General features: G+C 45.0%; 3 protein-coding genes and 1 pseudogene across 6 annotated transcripts; 2 read left to right on the top strand and 2 right to left on the bottom strand.

Annotated features, from left to right (window-relative positions):
* Positions 1-5816: 5816 nt before the first annotated feature.
* Positions 5817-6543, top strand: H1-6 (H1.6 linker histone, cluster member). The gene has a single exon (XM_075971021.1). It carries the CDS (start codon positions 5917-5919, stop codon positions 6541-6543), a length of 627 nt encoding a protein of 208 aa, XP_075827136.1. The 5' UTR covers positions 5817-5916.
* A 1470-nt stretch (positions 6544-8013) lies between these two features.
* On the bottom strand, positions 8014-8459 carry LOC142848835 (histone H4). The gene has a single exon (XM_075971020.1). It carries the CDS (start codon positions 8456-8458, stop codon positions 8147-8149), a length of 312 nt encoding a protein of 103 aa, XP_075827135.1. The 5' UTR covers position 8459; the 3' UTR covers positions 8014-8146.
* A 4296-nt stretch (positions 8460-12755) lies between these two features.
* Hfe (homeostatic iron regulator) lies at positions 12756-19954 on the bottom strand. Of its 4 annotated transcripts, none has more exons than XM_075970048.1 (6): positions 19469-19954; positions 16662-16925; positions 16163-16462; positions 14559-14834; positions 14323-14433; positions 12756-13386 (listed from the first exon to the last, which is right to left on the bottom strand). In XM_075970048.1, the coding sequence occupies exons 1-6, from the start codon at positions 19542-19544 to the stop codon at positions 13349-13351; spliced, it is 1065 nt and encodes a 354-aa protein (XP_075826163.1). In that variant the 5' UTR covers positions 19545-19954; the 3' UTR covers positions 12756-13348. The 4 variants fall into 4 exon arrangements, with proteins under 4 accessions (XP_075826163.1, XP_075826165.1, XP_075826166.1 ...); XM_075970050.1 differs by lacking the exon at positions 19469-19954 and adding an exon at positions 19237-19361; XM_075970051.1 differs by lacking the exon at positions 19469-19954 and adding an exon at positions 18935-18956.
* On the top strand, positions 15245-15364 carry LOC142849140 (5S ribosomal RNA; annotated as a pseudogene).
* Positions 19955-20157: the final 203 nt, after the last annotated feature.

Here is a 20157-nt window from a genome sequence, read left to right as displayed (position 1 = left end):
CGCATCCTACGTATGTAATTTTAATTAACTAAATATGATTAGAAATTACTATATGTGGAGGTATAATATTTATGAATGAATCACTACCTATGTAACTAGTTTTGTATTTTTGAGTTAATTTGCATCTCTATTTTTTTGAATATAGATCATGCAAATTGTAAATCTTCATTTATAAATCTTTTATTTATAAACCTTTTTCTTCTTAAGAGGAAAAACTTAGGTCAACCATCTGAAAGATACAGGCTAAGGGTGTAGCTACAGGGCATGCCTGTCATGTGCGAGGCCCCGTGCTCCATTTTCTGCAGTAGTGTGTGAGAAGAAAAAGAAGAAGAGAAAAATGAAGGCAGGCGTGGTGGTGGTCACCTGTACCCCCATGGCTGACTGAGGAGGTTGAAACAAGACAAGCGGGAATAGAAGGGGGTTTGAGCTACATAGCACTGCACTGTGGAACACAAACTAGGCCTGGACAGGTCTGGACATATGTGATATATTTTTTTTTAATGGATATTTTCAGTTGCCTTGGGCAAACTATGAATCCAAGTTCTTTTTCTGGATTTTCAATTATAGAATCTAAGAATTCATTACATTTGTCACTTCCGTGTTACTTTTAAAGCAATAGACTAAGATGCTCTGCCAATCTGTAAAGGTCTACTTGATGACTGTGTAGCACTGACAGTTAATGGTCCAGAAAGTTGGTCTGTGAAAAAGGGTATATCAAAGTGATATCAAATTTATAGTCTCTCAGAGAGACGGACCTGTTTTCACAGGGAAGATCACACTACACTGGCAAGGTGGAAATTAGTCTCATGACTCTCAACTGATAGTTTTGTTTCAGGAAACATACTAGAATAAAATACATGAATTTAGGTACTTTATTAAGATACCCTTGTTTTCTGGAGTGTGTGTGTGTGAGAGGGTGCGGGGAAGAGGAAACTTTTTATCTCTTGCATTCAGAAATTTGATGCTTTGTCCTCAAGTGTTGGTTCAGAAATATTTCAGAAGTAGCGTTTCCCCACACTGTCCCCCTAGACATGCCTTTGAAATTCTAAGGTTCCTGCTAGAATCCCAATATTATACACTCAGCACTTATCGGTAATGGTGATGATGTTTATGCCAAACATATAAAGCCTAGATACATACTACAATAATATAATAATCAATTTTCATGAACTTCTGATGGCTCTTGGAATAGAGAACACACTTTTCACACAAGCAACTAGACACTTTCACAAATAGCCCTAATGGGTTTTCTTTGGGTTGAGGACCTGGGCTCTGGTGATAAAAGATAGAAAGACAGGAAATTCAGAAGATATGGGTAGGGAACAGTCTTAGTTAGGGTTTCTATTGTTGTGAAGAGACACCACAACCATAGCAACTCTTATAAAGTAATACATTTAATTGTGGTGGCTTACATTTTCAGAGGTTTAGTCCATTGTCATCATCTTGGGACTTGGTGACATGCAGGCAGACATGGTGTTGGAGAAAGCTGAGATTCCTACAGTTTGACCTACAAGCAACAGGAAGTGGTCTGAGACACTGGGAGTGTCTTAAACATATATGAGACCTCAAAGCCTGCCTCCACAATGACATATTTCCTCCAATAAGGCCACTTGACTCCAACAAAGCCACACCTCCTAATAGTGCCACTCCCTTTGGAGGCAATTTTCTTTCAAACCATTACAGGAACCTTCACCTCAACCTCAGGGTCTAATTTATGCTTTTCACTGTTTGGGAGTCAAATTTTAATACAACCATCTCAAACAGGAGGAGCAAAAGAACTCACAAACTGCTTAAGGACAGGACATATGTGACCTCTGAGGATAGCTGTCAGAGCTCACCTCTCATAAGCCTGAACAGTGCATCGCATAAACATCCCTATCAGTTCTTACACAAAGGAAATTCTTGAAGAGAAACAAGTAACCACCTCATACAAGTTTACTTAATTTTTGAACTGCTTTATTAGATTTTAAAGATGTTTGAGCAATGTAACTTCAAAACCACAAAATAAACATGTACATACATTCATACAACACACACACACACACACACACACACACACACACACACACACACACACACATTCCTTTGCAGTCCTGGACTCTGAACCTAGGATCTACCACCTGCTAGATAGATAGATGCCTTATTACTAAAACATATTCCCACTGTTCCCAATGTGGTTTTATTTTGAGACAGGGTCTCATGAACTTATTCTACAGCCATGCTTGCTTTGAACTTAGACCCTCATTCCCTAGCCTCTCAGGTAGCAGGAGTTAGAGTTCTGCATAACAGGCCTAGCCACAATTTCTGTTAAGACGCAAGCATACCCCCTTTTCCTGAGACAGACACCCACCCACTCTCAATTTCTCCTTAACAGACATCAGCTTTTTCTCATACTGTCTTATTCTGAAATTCTTTTCTGTGGCATCAAATAAGACCCCTGCTTTACAAGAGTAGATATCTCCAGAAAGGACTCATAACAGCTGGCCGCACTGGGTCACAAGTTCTGCGTCAGCTGACGTAATCCCACAACACCCTCATTTTAGCATCCTCCAGAATGGATTGGGTTTTACACCTTCCTTAATGTGCATCATGTTCTCTTTCTCCTCTTCTCTTGACATGCTTTTATCTTCTAACCATGGTGGCCTCGGTCTCATGGCGACCCTCCCTATGCCTCAGCTGCCTTAGTTCTGGGCATTTTGCCACAAGGCCCAGCTGAAGGCACTCTTAATCTCCAGGTGTGCCCCTTGGATAAGCTCTGAGGAGAACACTTCTCCAACACACCTGCAGCCACATCTACCAGCCCAGCCACTTTGAGAGACTGTAAACTGTCATTCCAGCTTTATAATGTTTTTTTTAATTAATTAATTAATTTTTTTTTTTTTTTTTTTGGTTTTTCGAGACAGGGTTTCTCTGTAGCTTTGGAGCCTGTCCTGGAACTAGCTCTGTAGACCAGACTGGTTTCGAACTCACAGAGATCCGCCTGCCTCTGCCTCCCGAGTGCTGGGATTAAAGGCATGCACCACCAACGCCCGGCTAATTTATTTATTTATTAAGGATTTCTGCCTCCTCCCCAACCGCCTCCCATTTCCCTCCCCCTCCCCCTATCAAGTCCCCCTCCCTCATCTGTTTGAAGAGCAATCAGGGTTCCCTGACCTGTGGGAAGCCCAAGGACCGCCCACCTCTATCCAGGTCTCCTAAGGTGAGCATCCAAACTGCCTAGGCTCCCCCAAAGCCAGTACGTGCAGTAGGATCAAAAACCCACTGCGATTGTTCTTGAGTTCTCAGTATTCCTCATTGTCCGCAATGTTCAGCTAGTCCGGATTTATCCCAGGCTTTTTCAGACCCAGGCCAGCTGGCCTTGGTGAGTTCCCAGTAGAACATCCCCATTGTCTCAGTGTGTGGGTGCACCCCTCGCGATCCTGAGTTCCTTGCTCGTGCTCCGTCTCCTTCTGCTCCTGATTTGGACCTTGAGATTTCTGTCCGGTGCTCCAATGTGGGTCTCTGTCTCTGTCTCCTTTCATCGCCTGATGAAGGTTAATATTCGTGAGGATGCCTATGTGTTTGTCTTTGGATTCACCTTCTTATTTAGCTTCTCTAGGAACATGAATTATAAGCTCAATGTCCTTTATGGCTAGAAACCAAATATGAGTGAGTACATCCCATGTTCCTCTTTTTGGGTCTGGCTTACCTCACTCAGGATAGTGTTTTCTATTTCCATCCATTTGTATACAAAATTCAAGAAGTCCTTGTTTTTTACTGCTGAGTAATACTCTAATATGTATATACTCCATACTTTCTTCATCCATTCTTCCGTTGAAGGGCATCTAGGTTGTTTCCAGGTTCTGGCTATTACAAACAATGTTGCCATAAGCATATACTTTTGTTGTATGATAGGGCATCTTTTGGGTATATTCCCAAGAGTGGTATTGCTGGATCGAGGGGTAGGTTGATCCCGAATTTCCTGAGAAACCGAAACACTGCTTTCCAGAGTGGTTGCACAAGTTTGCATTCCCACCAGCAATGGGTGAGTGTACCCCTTTCTCCACAACCTCTCCAGCAAAGGCTATCATTGGTGTTTTTTATTTTAGCCATTCTGACAGGTGTAAGATGGTATCTTAAAGTTGTCTTGATTTGCATTTCCCTGATCGCTAGGGAAGTTGAGTATGACCTTAAGTGTCTTTTGGCCATTTGAAGTTCTTCTGTTGAGAATTCTCTGTTCAGCTCAGTGCCCCATTTTATAATTGGGTTGATTAGCCTTTTACAGTCTAGTTTCTTGATTTCTTTATATATTTTGGAGATCAGACCTTTGTCAGTTGCGGGGTTGGTGAAAATCTTCTCACAGTAAGTGGCTTGCCTTTTTGTCTTAGTGACAGTGTCCTTTGCTTTACAGAATCTTCTCAGCCTCAGGAGGTCCCATTTATTCAATGATGCCCTTAGTGTCTGTGCTGCTGGGGTTATACGTAGGAAGTGGTCTCCTGTGCCCATGTGCTGTAGAGTACTTCCCACTTTCTCTTCTATCAGGTTCAGTGTGTTCGGACTGATATTGAGGTCTTTTTTTTTTAAATATTTATTTATTTATTATGTATACAATATTCTGTGTGTATGTCTGCAGGCCAGAAGAGGGCACCAGACCTCATTACAGATGGTTGTGAGCCACCATGTGGTTGCCGGGAATTGAACTCAGGACCTCTGGAAGAGCAGGCAATGCTCTTAACCACTGAGCCATCTCTCCAGCCCTGATATTGAGGTCTTTAATCCATTTGGACTTGAGTTTTGTGCATGGTGATAGATATGGATCTATTTTCATTCTTCTACAGATTGACATCCAGTTTTGCCAGCACAATTTGTTGAAGATGCTCTCTTTTTTCCATTGTATACTTTTAGCTCCTTTATCGAAAATCAGGTGTTCATAGGTTTGTGGGTTAATGTCAGGGTCTTCTATTCGATTCCATTGGTCGACTTCTCTGTTTTTATGCCAATACCAAGCTGTTTTCAATACTGTAGCTCTGTAATAGAGTTTGAAGTCAGGGATGGTAATGCCTCCAGACAATCCTTTATTGTATAATCCAGCTTTATAATGTTATAGACAATTAAGGGGCAGGCAGAGAGAGGACAAGACAGAGAGAGTAGGCCCCTGGTGGCGTTTAATTCGTAAAAGAAGAGGCAAACTCGGTTGAAAAGCACCCTTGATGTTGGTTGATTTGGCTACAGAGATGCCATTGGTGAGACGTATATAAGAGCGTTTGAGCAGTTCCTCCTATAATTCGGGGGACACAGCGCCTCTCACATGCTCTGTGGAGCGTTTGTTAGGCTCTGCTCCCTTCGAGAAGGCCTCACTCTGGAGTTTTGTGATAATTCTAGGAACACCGTCTGATTCTACAGTGAGATGGCTAAGATGTCTGTGCTACTTTTGTCACATCTATAAATAATTTCGATAAGAATTCGGGCCTGAAAAATTGATTTTAGTTGCCAGTTAGGAACCACATATGTAGACGATCCCTCCGAAGACATTGGATATATTTTCTACCAAAAATTACTTTTGAATTTTCAAAGAAAAGAGAAAGTTTTTTTCTTCTTCGTGAATTTGAATGAAAATCAAGGGCTTTTCCCACTAGTTCTGGCCTCCAGGAACATTTATCAATAAAAGGTAAGAAGTCAGGTGGAATCCAAGTCCCCGTGGGTCACCTGGTGTCGCAACCTGTGCGATTCTGCCGTGAGCACACAAGGAAGTTTCTACTTTTGGGGGGAAAAGAAACACAAACGCCCCTCCACCAGGGGCGGGGCAGGTGTCTGGGAATGCACCAATCACAGCGCGCCCTGCTCTATATAAGCCCCCCCCCGCCCGACCTCCTCCCCTGCGCTGTTGGTGGTCTTTTTACTTTTTCTTACTGGTTATTTCTTGACTAATTCTTGGCTATGTCGGAAACGGCTCCTGCAGCCTCAAGTAGCCTTGTCCCAATTCCTGTCGAGAAACCTCCATCTAAGAGGCGAAGGAAGAAGCCTGTCCTGGCCACTGCTCGCAAACCCCGGGGTTTCTCGGTTTCCAAGTTGATTCCCGAGGCCCTTTCGACGTCTCAGGAACGGACCGGAATGTCCCTTGCTGCCCTGAAGAAAGCCCTGGCTGCGGCTGGCTATGACGTGGAGAAGAACAACAGCCGGATCAAGCTGGCCCTCAAGAGACTTGTGAATAAGGGGGTCCTGGTGCAGACCAAGGGCACCGGCGCCTCCGGCTCCTTCAAGCTCAGCAAGAAGGCTGCCCCTGAGAAGGTCAAGGGTAAGGTCAAGAAATCTGCTTCTGCCAAGGCGAAGAAGCTGGGCTTGTCCAGGGTCTCGAGATCCCCCAAGAGCAATAAGACCAAGGGTGTCAAGAAGCCGAAGGCCACGCCCACGAAAGCATCCTCCGGCGGACCGAAGACCAAAGGCACCAAGGGTGTGCAGCCGCGGAAAAGCCCCGCCAAAGCGAGGGCGGCCAACCCCAACGGTGGCAAGCCAAAGATGGGCCTGCAGAAGACCGACCTGAGGAAGGCAGCAGCGAAGAAGTGAGCTTCAAAGTCAGTTTTAAAAAACCCAAAGGCTCTTTTAAGAGCCACTTCCATAATTTTTAAAATGGCAAAAACACTTTAAACAAAAGTTAATGAAGCCGGGCGGTGGTGGCTCATTCCTTTAATCCCAGCACTCGGGAGGCAGGCAGATTTCTGTGAGTTCGAGGCCAACCTGGTCTACAGAGCAAGTTCCAGGACAGGCACCAAAGCCACAAGGAACCCAGTCTCAAAAAACATAACCAAAAAGTTAACGAGGTGGACAGTCGCTTTACGTGGATCTGTCTTCTAGACCTTAGAGTTAAAAAGTTTGGAGGGCCCTAGGTGTACCTATTTACAAATTTGGCCGTGTATTAATGCTTTCTCGTTATCATAAAGGTCACCATAGGCGTATTTCATTCTAGAAACGCCACCATATCAAGGAAGAAAGTAGAGATGAGTTCAGTAATAGATACCACTATGACCAAATATTGTACTTCAATTTACACTTAAAAAACACCATTTATCAGTGTCCAGGCTGTCAAACCACCACTATGAACCCAGATGATTAGGAGTCAAGCTAGAGATTATACGTGTTTTCTTGAGTTTAATTTTTAGGATTTTGTGGGTGATGAATGGAAAAATGTCTCAAGAATATTGGAAGTTTTTGCAGTTTATCAATAAAGGTCAATTTTGTCCCATTTTATAAAATGGTTTAATACTATTGGCCTAACAAGAATTACAGTTGAAATCTTTTGTATATTTTATGAAAATAACATGTAGGCTTCATGAGATTGACAAGAGCAGTATTAAAAATTAAGAGCTCTATTCTTTTAGGGAAATGTTAGGGCTTGAATTCAATGCACAACATAACAAAAACAGTACTGGGGCAGTCTGGTGTGAAATACTTGTGATTTAGCAGTTTTATGCATTGAGTGACACAAATAGTAAATTTACATTCATCTATTTTAGGCCTTGGTTTTAGGAATGACAAAAGACCATAGCGGGGTTGCTAGAGAGATTGTGTAGTCTAATACACAGGCTGGTCTTCAAGACCAGACTTTGGATATCAGAACACAACTGCCTGTAACTCCGGCTTCCCGGAAATCCGACGCCCTCTCCTGGCAACTGTACAAACGTGCTACATACACGAACTTAAAACGCCATTCCACAACTATGCAGTTCGTGTATAAAATGGTCGTCCCCAGTAAAGAATATGTAGTTAGGACTTATTGTATACAATAAATAGCTAAGCACATAATGCCTCCAATACCTTCTGTGTAGAACCAGTCCTTACCATTAGAAAAGCGTTATCCAGCCCTGAAACATGTCAGACACGATTCCCGGCAATACAGGTTACGACGTGATTCTAACTCCAAGTCTATTTATCGTATTCAGTACTAAATTGCTTAAATTTAAATAAGCCTGTATAGGCGTTCTGGTCTCATCTTTTTAAAAAAATCACCTACCCTTTGACACAACTATGACGGGAAGGATGGCTTAGCAAGATTACCAGCATCGCCTGTCCACTCTTTGAAAGATCGTAAAACGTGCAATAGCTCTTTGTTGAGTTTGTGGGTGGCCCTGAAAAGGGCCTTTTGCGACAGAGGATGAAGTGAAAGAACGGCTTAACCTCCGAAGCCGTAGAGCGTGCGGCCCTGGCGCTTGAGCGCGTAGACCACGTCCATGGCGGTGACGGTCTTGCGCTTGGCGTGCTCCGTGTAGGTGACCGCGTCGCGGATCACGTTCTCCAGGAACACCTTCAGCACCCCGCGGGTCTCCTCGTAGATGAGGCCGGAGATGCGCTTGACTCCTCCGCGCCGGGCCAGGCGGCGGATGGCGGGCTTGGTGATGCCCTGGATGTTGTCGCGCAGGACCTTGCGGTGGCGCTTGGCGCCGCCCTTGCCAAGACCTTTGCCGCCTTTACCACGACCAGACATGGTTGCAGGAACGGAATAAAGCAAGCAGCACCCAAGCTTCCCTTTAAATAGAGCCTTGGCGGACCTGATTGAAAACCACAGCCGTTAGGCGGGGTTTTCGAATCACGCCCTCGAAAGGGGGTGGAGCAAACAGGATGAGCCATTACAATCTGAAGGTTTTGATTGGCCAGAAAACCCCAGCTATTTTCCGCGCTGTGTCATGACGTACAGGTTTCAATCGCGCGGAAAATACTCAATTTTGTTTTTCATCATTTTTGCCCGAAATGAAAGCCTTGTAGGGGCTATTACGCAAAGCAGGTATCCCCATTTCATGTTTGTTTTTATTTTACTATTAAATTAGTCCATGGTTGCTTCGTGCAGACGCCCGTAAAATATCCAAAAATAAATATGCCAGCAACACCCCTTACTGGTAAAGCTTAAGCCTGTTCCTGACGACTTTGTTTGTGAAGACAAAACCATGGAAAAAGCCTCTCAAATTGAGCCTCCTAATTGGAGACTTAATATTCCCCATCTGGAGTCAGACACCTAGTGACCTCGCTCCCCACCCCCCTTTGAAAGAAAGACTGTACAGAAGGATAAACTGACGGTGTCGGTTGTCCTTTACCTGCTGTGTCCTTCCCATGTGTCCTGGTTCCATTTTTGTTTCCCTTCCAACCTTTACTAACGACAGCATGGCTTTCTCCGTTCTGAAAAGACGTGTTTTCTAGATCTGGGAATTACAGTGCAGGGCTAATAGTTGATTAAGGTCATTACAAAGCCTGCAGGGACCTAGTGACACCTGTGATAAGATTAGTGCTGTCAAAACAAGGCTAATCTCATTTTTCCAAAAGATGGAAGAGCAGGCAACATTATGTCTTAATGTGAATTTATTGTCGGGTTTGGACTTCCAAACATTTTTAACAATGAGGTAGTTGAGATGGCTCAGAAATTAAGTGTATTTGATTTGATATTCTCCCAGAGGTCCCAGGTTTGGTTCACAGTATCCACATGGTAGCTCACAACCTCCCAAAACTCCAGTTCCAGGAATCTGACACCCTTTTCTCATTTCCATGGGTGCCACGAGTACAGGCAAAATAATCACAAAGAGAAAATAAAATAAAGTCTGAAGTTAAATATCATGGTTATTACACTTCTAAAATAGATAAAGCCTTCTGACCAAATCAAAGGTTTCTATTTCCTCTTATTATCCATCCCGACTACAAACACCTTAAACCAGGAGCCCCAGCTAAGAATGAATTTAAAGCACATTTTTAAAACATGGAAATTTTCTGATAAGTTCCTAGGGTTCTGGTTAATTTTGAAAGGGCACAGCATATTTATTCCTTGTTGCAGAAGACATCAGAGGTCTGCTGCCAGGTAGCACTGGCAATGCCTTCTGTAATTTGGCAAGAAATGGCAACAGCGTTCCACCACAGGCGTTCTTGGCTTGGAGATAAGTATTGTAGTGGTTAGGAGCTGAATTAAAATTCCAGCACGGTCATTTTCTAGCTGTTAACCAGAAATTCCAAACAGCAAGCTGACTCATCTCTAGGCTCTTATTTTCATAAAATTTAAATAAAAGCTAATGTTGCCAAAAAACCCTTCCTCATAGAACTCTCTAGAGGAAGTAGCAGTGAGAACAGCCTGGCATCTGGTATTTAGGTAAAGTTACATAAAATGTTAATTTTATAAAGACTTGGGGGAATGGGAGAATGCTTGCTTGGCATGTGTGAGGCTTTGGGTTTGATTTTCAATACAGAAAAGGAATTATTTTTAGAAAACCTTTGTTCACCAAAAGATGTTACTCACACTGCAAATTCGTATTCAGGAAAATGGGGAGGGGAGCAGAGAAGCTTTTCCTTAAAACACCGTTTTTTCTCTTACTCTACATTGGACGGTTAATAAGAAACAGCAGGCCTGAGCCATCAGCACGCATGGCCAGGTGATGTCCAGTAATATCTAAACGGATGCATATGCCAAAGCACCCATGATTTCTAAACATTGGCTGCCTGAGTCCTGAAACATTGCATCAATGTTCTGTATGCAAAAGAGCTGGGATTAGTCATGAAAGCACAAACAAGCTATGCTCTAAAACGCTCAGGAAGCTCTGAAATTTCAGGTGTCTGTCTGTCCATGTACCTTTCATGCTTAGAGCTGTTCCGAGTGGCCTAATAGTCATTATTAAATAAAAAAAATAAAGGTATTGACTAAAAAGTAGCATTATGACAAAATTTGGCACCGTGTGTGCAACCTTTCGCTTTGAAATACGCCAGGGATTGCAGCATGAGCAGTGCTGAGAGACAGGAAAGAGCTACTTCTCTTTCTCATCACAACACTTGAGAGGAAGTGGTACCAGGGTGGACCTCCCAGAAGGCGCCTGTCACTGTTGAAGGCCACTGGGCTTCTTGTTTGCCTTCTGTTCACTATACCAGTATTTCCAGTATCTAGTACATAATTCTGTTTCCTATAATTTTCATGCACTTTCTCTTTAAAAAATACCTTCTACACAGACCCAGAAACACAGACAAACACACACACACACACACCTTGCTATTTGGTTCTTTTAAGAAAGTTTCCTGTGGCCTCCAACTCACAGTATATCTGAGAACATGCTGGACTCTGATGTGCCTGCCTCCACATCCCAGGTGCTGCCTAACATACCTGGCGTTTTTCTGGACAAGAGCTGCTGCTTCCATCAGCCCTAATCCAACAGTTTACCTTAGGGATATGTTTTTGTTCTCAACTTCTTTACAACCAACTGTGATGTATTGAAATTAGCCGCCAGCTATCAGCGTTCCTCCAACCTACCACGGTTGATAAATGTTTAACCAGAAGGAGTTTGATGCTATCCTGGACTATGTGGTGTCCAACTTAAAACAAAAATTAAGCCAAATCAAACAACAACAACAAAAAAGGGCAGAATTAGAAGTGATATTAATATCCTTAAACTCATATGAGTTAACTACATCCATAAGATGGGCAAGAATATCAATAAAGCTGTGCAGTACAATATAAAAAATGGTATATTTACCAAATCATGAGTTTATTAGTCGCACACATTATGCTGGGAATGATACCGAGGCAATATACCAGATGCTAGAAGAGTTTGTAACGCATTGAGGAAATGATAGCTCTAAGTTTATCTATCCAATTTTGCTGGTTTTTTCCACTTGGTTTTCACAAACAGAAAAACAAGACTAAGGTTTAAAAAAAAGCAGAAACAAAACAAACAAGCAAAACAACAACAACAACAAGTTGAAGTCCCTGCTCAAATTCAGTCTTCATTAAAAAAAAACACTGTAGCTGTTGTTCTGGGGCACTTAGTCTTTAAGATGGAATTTATAGCATAGTCATGCAAGGCAAATGTGTGAATTGGGGGCACTGAACACATGCCTTCTGGATGCAGACATGTGCCCACACACATGTTCACATATATGAGCACACACGTGAAGACAGATAGGCGTACTTATACAAACACAAGGCTTGACTTTGAAAAATGAACAGATGACCCTTTGTTCTGCAATCTAGCAATTTCTAAGTTGTCTAGTTGGATCACATTTGTTGTTGTTGTTGTTGTTTTTAATGTGCATAAGTAGGAATGAGCATCAGGACCCCAGCAACTCCTGGCATTCTCCAGGACACATGCCAGCTTCCATTTTACTTCCTTAAGATGAGATAGATTGACATATTATTAGCTGCTAGGGCAGTCACTTGAAGGTTCTGATTCCAGAGGCATCAGCTTCAAGGACACCAGACAGATTAGCTAAGGTTTTAACTGAACTAAGGCCGGAGACCAGAGCACACAGGAGACTGAAATGGTAGCTGAGGGTTGGAGAATGCTGGAAGCTATTTCTCATCATGTGGGTCAACCTCAAGGAAAAGCAACCGCAGGAGAGAAGAAAAGAGTCGTTTTCATTCTCCACTCACTTCATGCAACCATTCCAGTACACGGGGAGCATCAAAGAGCCAGGAAGGCACTCTGACAGCTGCCTGCCTGTCTCTCTGGAGAGCTGTGAGCCACCGTGTTCTCCACTTTCTAAAGTGAAAAACTAAAGAAAAGGGATGTTGGCACAGATAATAATTTCTACTGCATAAAAACATTAGGACTTCCAAGTGTGGTTTATGTTTAGCAGGTGAGAAGAGGATAATTTCGAGCTCTTTTCACAAGTGGAAGTCACACTTTATTACTATAATCACCCATGATGTCTCTTATCAGGACACGGAGAGAGGGTACTTCACCGGCATCGTATCACATATGCATCTGAAATGAAGCTCTGAAAACCTGTTCAACACCTTTGTAAACACAAACACACAGCAATCATTGTGCACACAGACATCTATATTTTCTCAGAGCGTGCCTCCTTGGGTTGTACAGTGTGTAGCATTCACAGTTGTATTGATGACCCATAGAAGACTTCAACGTCAGAGAAGTCAGAGCTTGGTGACAGAGGAATCACTAGGTAACAGGTGGAGAGGCTCAAAGGACAGTTGATCTGGATTCTAGGATACATGTGCAAAATTCTGGCGCAAGTATGAGGGTGCATCCCAGGATGAAAATTCCTAGCTTCTTTAGATGTGAAAATGAACTGTGTATCCTCAGATTTAGAGAGCCCTTTTAAGAAGTACACATATGGAATCCAGATGGATGGAGAAAATGAAGGATGCCTCTAGAAGCTGCTGGAGATTCACGAGGCCGCTTCTGGAGAGAGAGGTTGCATCTGGAGCGTTGTTCAGGAACTCAAAGACTTGACTGGGGGAATCATCTTCAGAAAGTGAACAGGGAAAGCTAAGAGCAGAGCTCCTCAGGCAGTTTCTGTGTATTAGGTCCAACTGTGTTCTAGAATGGAGCAAGTGTGCTTCCTGTAGGTCTTCGGCTGAGTTTCCTCCCTTCATGGGACTGCAGGCTGAAGGTCATTCACACTCCGCTAAGACATAGTCGCCCATGGTTTCTTTTGGGAAGACAAGAGACCCAGGGAGAGCAATTACTGGCCACGTGTCATATTGTCCTGTCCCTTTCTACCTCCTCCATCCCTGACCGTGGAATCCAGAGACTCCACTGGATTTCAGAAATGGTTATCTCTCCATCTTTAGTAGACACTTTTAGTAGCTGTCTAACCGCTTTCCTTGTCACCTCACTCACCCCTCACAATCTTCCGCTAACACAGACATTGTTCCCTTCTGCTTTTGTGACTTCACTAGTTCCTTAGGCATCACAATGTAGTGTTCCACAGGACTATGTAGGCTGGCTTCTGTCACCCTCTCATTTTCTGAGGCTATAGATACTCAGAGCTGGAGTGGGGGTGGGCAATGTGAATTGCCCATGAATGAGGTACGCACAAAGTCGGGGACAAGGCCAAGTAATACCCTCTCTTACTCAGCATTGCTGTTCTGTGTGTGTGTGTGTGTGTGTGTTCTAAGAGTCTCACAACCCTTCAACTGCTGGCAATCCTTCTACTGAGATTAGGGTCACAAACTACCACAGCTGTTTTCCACGGCCTTTCTGGATGTAATCTGGGCATTTCTCAGAGTGACATCCTAAATCATTTCATTCTCAGGGGTCCTCTTTAGCTGCATCTACTGGTCATAAGTTCCGTTCCACAGTAGATTTGGGTTTGGAGACTCACTAGTGGCTTTCTCAAGCTCGACCCTCTGACTCTGCCTTCAATAACACCTGTAAAATAGTAGGTGCCTGGAAGGTTTTTCCTGAGTTAGGAGCTTCCAATCTGGGAAAAACAAAACAACACAAAACATCCCCAGGGCCATTCTGGAACTCTCAGAGCAAAGAACGTAGAGAGGGCTGGCTTCCTATAGCAGCCTCATTTTCCGCAGAAGTATGTGTCCTGGAGGAAGAAGTCCCATGGCACTTTCCCCGTGCTCCTACTCACCGGAAGCCTTCCTTTTCCTTAAGATCAGGAACAAAGCCCCAACAAGGAAGAGGACACCAATGGCGATCCCACTGACGACTCCAATAATCAGGGCCCGAGATGGCAAGGGCTCTAAAACGACAAAAGCAAATTCACGCCCACGACTGCCACCTCCCAGCCTAGAGCAAACCTGTGGCTCAGAGCCAAGAGGATCATCTCTACAACAGGTGTACTCTGCCCCACATGCCCATCCTTACCCCAGGTGACAGTGAGGGGCTGGTCGAAGCCTGGATGGTCCACTTGACAGGTGAACCTTGTCTTGTCACCAGGGGCCACAGCCAAGGTCACCTGGCTTTGATAGGTGCCGTCCCCATTAGGAAGCACATCCTCAGGGGTGAGGGCCTTGGCATCCAGCGGCTGGTCGTCCTTCAGCCACCTCATCGTGATATTCTGGGGGGAGAAGTTCAGAGCCCGGCACCTTAGAAAGGCCCCGGCAGAGGTCCAGTGATGAGTCACCTTCACCAAAGGAGGCACTTGAGGGAGAGAGGAAGGAGAGGGGCTTGTTTTACCCTCGGCAGGAGGATTGAAAATGTCACTTTCTCTTGTGGGTAGGAAGAGCACACCCTTCTCAGAAAAGCCAGCTGGAGGAGGTGCTTGGTATCCTGGAAATGGCTTCAAAAACTGATGCTAACGAATGAAGCGCCACACGGAGAACAGTCGCTTCTGTCTGCTCCCCGGTTAACACCGGCAGCTGCCCAAGTGCTCTGACCAGGCAGGCGACATTTCTCTTTCTGTGACACACATTAGGCTTGGACCCTCAGTACATCTGGTTCAGCCTACTAAGCATTCTTGTAGGAAAGGACCTTTGTAAGTAGGGAGCCATCAGTGAGACTGACTAGATTTGAGGAATAATCTTTAACTCTTTAAGGATGTTGTTGTTCACATCTTTGGCCATACCATCCTGAAGGTGCCTGATCTTGTCTGATCTCAGGAAGCTAAGCAGGGTCAGGCCTGGTTAGTACTTGGATGGGAGACCACCTGGGAATACCAGGTGCTGTAGGCTTTAAAAGGGGGAGGGGGTGCTGGGGAGATGGCTCAGAGGTTGAGAGCATTGCCTGCTCTTCCAAAGGTCCTGAGTTCAATTCCCAGCAACCAATTAAAAACAAAAAAGTTTTTTTGCTGCTCAGATGGGTTGCCATATTTGGTACTTTCATCTGATAATTGATATTTCTGTATTGTTAAAAACATAATAAATATACACAAGCTTTGTGGCTACATCACGGGAAGGGTACTGATGCTCCCTTTTAAGCCACATGCATGAAGAAACTAAGTTTGGGTTCATAGTTGTGTTAACACCTCAGTATGAAGCGAAACCTCCATCCTAAATGGTGGTTTGCACTTTTAAATCAAGGATTTGGGAAGATGAGGCAGGAAAATTGCTGCGTCTGTGGCTAGTCTGGCCTAAATAGTGAGATGTAGGCCAGTCTAGACTACAGTGTGAGAGACTATCTAAAGAATCAAAACAACAACAAACAGATAAACAACAAAGACACAGGCTGGCATAGGTCAGGTTATGATTGTAATCCTAGAGCATGAAAAGCTGAGGCAGGGGTTTTCTTTGAGTTTGAGCCCAGGTTGGGTTACATATTGAATTAGTCAGTCTGGGTTTCAAAGTGAGATCTTGTCTAAAGAAAAATAAATGAAATGAATAAAATGGGAATATGGAAATCTTAAGATTGAGAAAGTATGAGACAGAGAAAGTACTTTCAAAACTCGGGAGTGACTGACACCTTGACCTGGTACCTTGGATTCCCCTCTACTCCCACTCAAGAGCGTGGGGCCCGAGTATGGGTCCTCATACCTCGCTGCCCCAGAAGCCCTCTCCCCAACTCCAGGAACCGCTTCAGTTGCTCAGGACAGTCCTTTTCCAGGTAGTCCTTGTTCTTCCTGGCCCCGAGATTGTGCTCTTCCCACTCCACCTTGGTGGCCCAGGCCCCTGGTTCTGCTGCTCTCCACTCCAGCGTCTTGGGGCAGAATTCAAGGTGGTCTTGACCATCGTACCCATACTTCCAGAAGCTGCTGGTAGTGTTGTCTTCATGCACTTCACAGCCCAGGATGACCTGCAGGATGTGGGACTCGGACACCACTCCCACCTTCGTGACTGAAAATAAAGAAGGGAGTTTGGTCTCCACCCTCCCCAAGTATAGAATGATCGGGCACAGACAACTGTCACCCTCTTCTGTGCCTTTCCCCAGGGTCTCACCCCCACCGTTGTCTACTTCAAGATGTATCCCCAAGGTAGCGAAACAGGGCTGTGCTTGCTCTGACTGCCATGGGGGGTGACCCCCCTCTTCACGTACCCTTACTGTGGTTATAGTTGTCCATGATAGTCCAGAAGTCCACAATGAACATGTAATCCCAGCCTTTCAGGCTCTGACTCAGCTGCAGCCACAGCTGGCTTGAGGTTTGATCCAAGACCCACGGGGCCCGGGGCTCCGCACGGCGACTCTCATGATTGTAAGACACGAAGAGTTGGTTGTCCACATAGCCCAGAGCCTCAAACAAGGGTAGCCCAAGGTCTGGCTCAGAGGCTCCCATGAAGAAATAGTACAGAGAATGGGACCCTGGGGAAGTAAGCAAGCCGGCTTTCAGAATGGGCAGCAAGCAGGATCAGAAGGCAGAGGTTCCACAGCCCTGGGTCAGCGCCCACCTGCTAGAAGCTGAGAGAGGCCACCTCGTAGAGTAACACAGTTCCCTTGCCAGCACAACCCTAGCTGCTCTGGTCTTAGCTCTTACTCTGCCCATCTTGATGTCCCCCACTTGAGTAGAGGGGCTACCTGGAAACCCAGATTCTGGAAAGACGTTGGGTTTCTCCAGCTGTGGGGGGCCAAGCTAAGGAGTTGCTGCTCGATTTGTAAAGATGAAAGCCCTAACGAGCGGGAGGTAGTGAGTTTTCTCTACTTCCATGTCTGAACATTTCCATGTGTAGATGTTGGCCGAGAAACACTGGCGACTGTGTTGACACAGAACTCAGGACAACAAACAGAAGGGGTTCCAGGAAAAGGAGCTGACGGCAACTCTCCCTGTGGGGCTTTCCCCAGTTTCTCTCAGTTCCAGAGCAGCCTTGAGCAAGGTTGAACCTTAGTACTTAGAATGGCACCCTGCATGGGGTCAGCGCTTCACAAATGCTTGTTGGCCTGGAGTAGAGGGCTCACTCGCTCTTTTAACCCTAATATTCTGGAGGCTGAGGCAGAAGAATTGTCTCAGCTTTGAGGCCATCCTGGTGTGCATAGGTGAATTCCAGGCCCTCCTGAACTACGTAGGGAGACACCCCCACGGCAGGGGGTGTGTGGAAATAAAGCAAGGTTGGATTTGAGGTTCACTTGTTTGTTTTTCAGTCTGAGGAAAGATCCAAGCGGAGAGTCAGTGAACTAGCAGTAACTGCTGCTTCCCAGTACATAACTAGTCAAAAAATGATCACAGACTCAAATGCTATTCAAGGGGATTAAGTAGCACTTTGGCATTCTTTGGAAAAAGCCTGCTAATCTTTTGTTAATTTGCAAATCAGCAAAGCCCAGCTGAACAAGGGCTTCTAGCATAGTGGTTCTCAATCTGCCTGTCAAGACTCCTTGGGGTCGAACTAGCCTTTCAGGGGGATCTAATAGCAGATTCTCCATATCAGATATTTACATTATGATTTACAGCAGGAGCAAAATTATAGTGAAGAAGTAACAATGACAATAATTTTGTGGCCGGGCGTTGGTGGCACACTCCTTTAATCCCAGCACTCAGGAGGTGGAGGCAGGAACATCTCTGTGAGTTCCAGCCTGGTCTACAAGAGCGAGTTCCAGGACAGCTATCACAGTTACCCAGAGAAAGCCTGTTTCGAAAATGAAAAACAAACCAACAATAATGATGATGATGATGATGATGATGATGATGATAATTTTGTGGTCGGGGGTCACTGCAACCTGAGAAACTGTATTTAAGGGTCGCAGCATTAGGAAGGCTGAGAACCACTGCTCTGGTCCTGCAGGTGTCCACAAAGTGACTCTGCCAAAGGACCCTGACCCCCCCACCCTCAGTGAGTGAGAGGGTTTGGAAGCCTAGCTCTCAGCTGCCTTCCTGTCTTCAGACTTCTACTGAGTTCTTTTCTTAGCCTATCTCACCTGCACCCAAGTCTTAAAACACAAAGATCATATTGTCCCAAATTTTAAGTTCCCTTGTATTACAGGAATATCAAAGCCTCAGGACAGGAACCCCTCCACACCCCCACCCCACCCCCACATAAGGGTAATTAATTATCTTATGACGTCAAGGCAGCACACCGAGGCAGAGAAAAAATTGTTGCGTAGTGTCCTAACAATGAACAATGTATGGACTCCGTTGTAGGATCCAGAGCTGTCCATCGAAAGGAATATTTTACTTTCTGTTTAAACCTAAATGGTCGTGTCAGGACCCTGAAGATGGACTCATTCTGGGCCAAACATGGCCACAATGAATAGATCTGTTCCGTCACCGCTGGACTTTTTCATTGGGAAGTGGCTACCAACCGTAAGGGCTGCTAGAGCCCTGGCTTCTGCCCTCAAATCTTTGTTTACACTATTACACCCATTTGTAATAAAAAAAAAACCTTTCAAGATGAAGGAACAATTTCCAAGCGAGAGGAAATGTCCTTCATGCCTGCCACTCCAAGTGACCTTCACCTCCTCTCACCAAAAAGTAATACGGGGGGGGGGGTGCCACCCAGCACCTCCGGCGCTCACAGTGCAGACAGGAATCTTTCTCCGTGATCGGAAGATAAAATGCCAAAGGGACAACTGTGGTCGTTCTTGGTGAGAAACTTCAGATCCCGGGTGAGTAGGCGAGGTCGGATAGCGCAACTCACAATTAAAACAAACCGCAGGCTCAGCTCTATCAACGTGACCCCCTCACCTTTGCTTTGACTGGCGACACCACACCCGGCCAGAGCAGGGGAGAAATGTGCCCTGGGGTAGCTAGAAAAGCTAGCTGTGTGGCAGATGTCCCCTGGGGGTCTGCATGTGGAGAGCTGGATGGGGGACTGCAGAGGGAGGCGTTGGCACTCTGCAGTGACAAACTCCATGCAACAAGAAAAATCACTTTCGGTTTTGTGTCCCCCCCCCCCACTTTCCCCTCCCGCACTTACGCTGCTGCCGCGCCTGCGGGACCATGGACCACAGCAGCAGCAGCGGCAACACAGAGAGCCCAGCTGATAGGTCCATGTCCCCAGTCTGGTCCACCTGTCTTCACTAGGATTCGGAAACGTGGAGGATCCAAGAAGTTACCCCGAAGCCATTGCTGAGACTCCGAACCTGTCAGATAAAACTTCCTGGCAAGCGAAATCCCTTTCCGGGGCCTTTGGTGGGAAGAAAGAAGTCCTAAGTCTCAATGGTTCAAGTTTGTGACCTCAGCATTCATTCTGACCTCAGCATTGCTGAGGCAGAGGGATTGATAGGAGTTCGAATCCACCCTGGATTACATAGTGAATTACAGCCCAGCTTGGACTACAGAGTGAAACTTAAAGAAAAAAAAAAGAAAAGAAAAAGAAAGAAAGAAAGAAGAGAAAAGAAAAAAGAGAGAAAAAAGAAAGAAAGCTAAAATTAAAAAGAAAAGTGAGTGTCCAGAACTTGCACTCTGAATCCTGAAGCTGAGGGTGCTTGTTTGTGAAACACTCAGTGACCCAACAGGCTCCAAATCAATCCCCAGTCTCCGCCCCTTAAATCATCATAAATGTTGTTAATTGAGAAAACCTATCTCACAAATTTGAGATCTAAACATTCAACATTTCCACACTCTCTATCTGAATTCCGGCTTAGGAATTTCAATCATGTTAAT

Source organism: Microtus pennsylvanicus, chromosome 4 (assembly GCF_037038515.1).
Source record: "Microtus pennsylvanicus isolate mMicPen1 chromosome 4, mMicPen1.hap1, whole genome shotgun sequence".
NCBI lineage: Eukaryota > Metazoa > Chordata > Mammalia > Rodentia > Cricetidae > Microtus > Microtus pennsylvanicus.
This window is presented reverse-complemented; position numbering and strand designations above follow the sequence as displayed.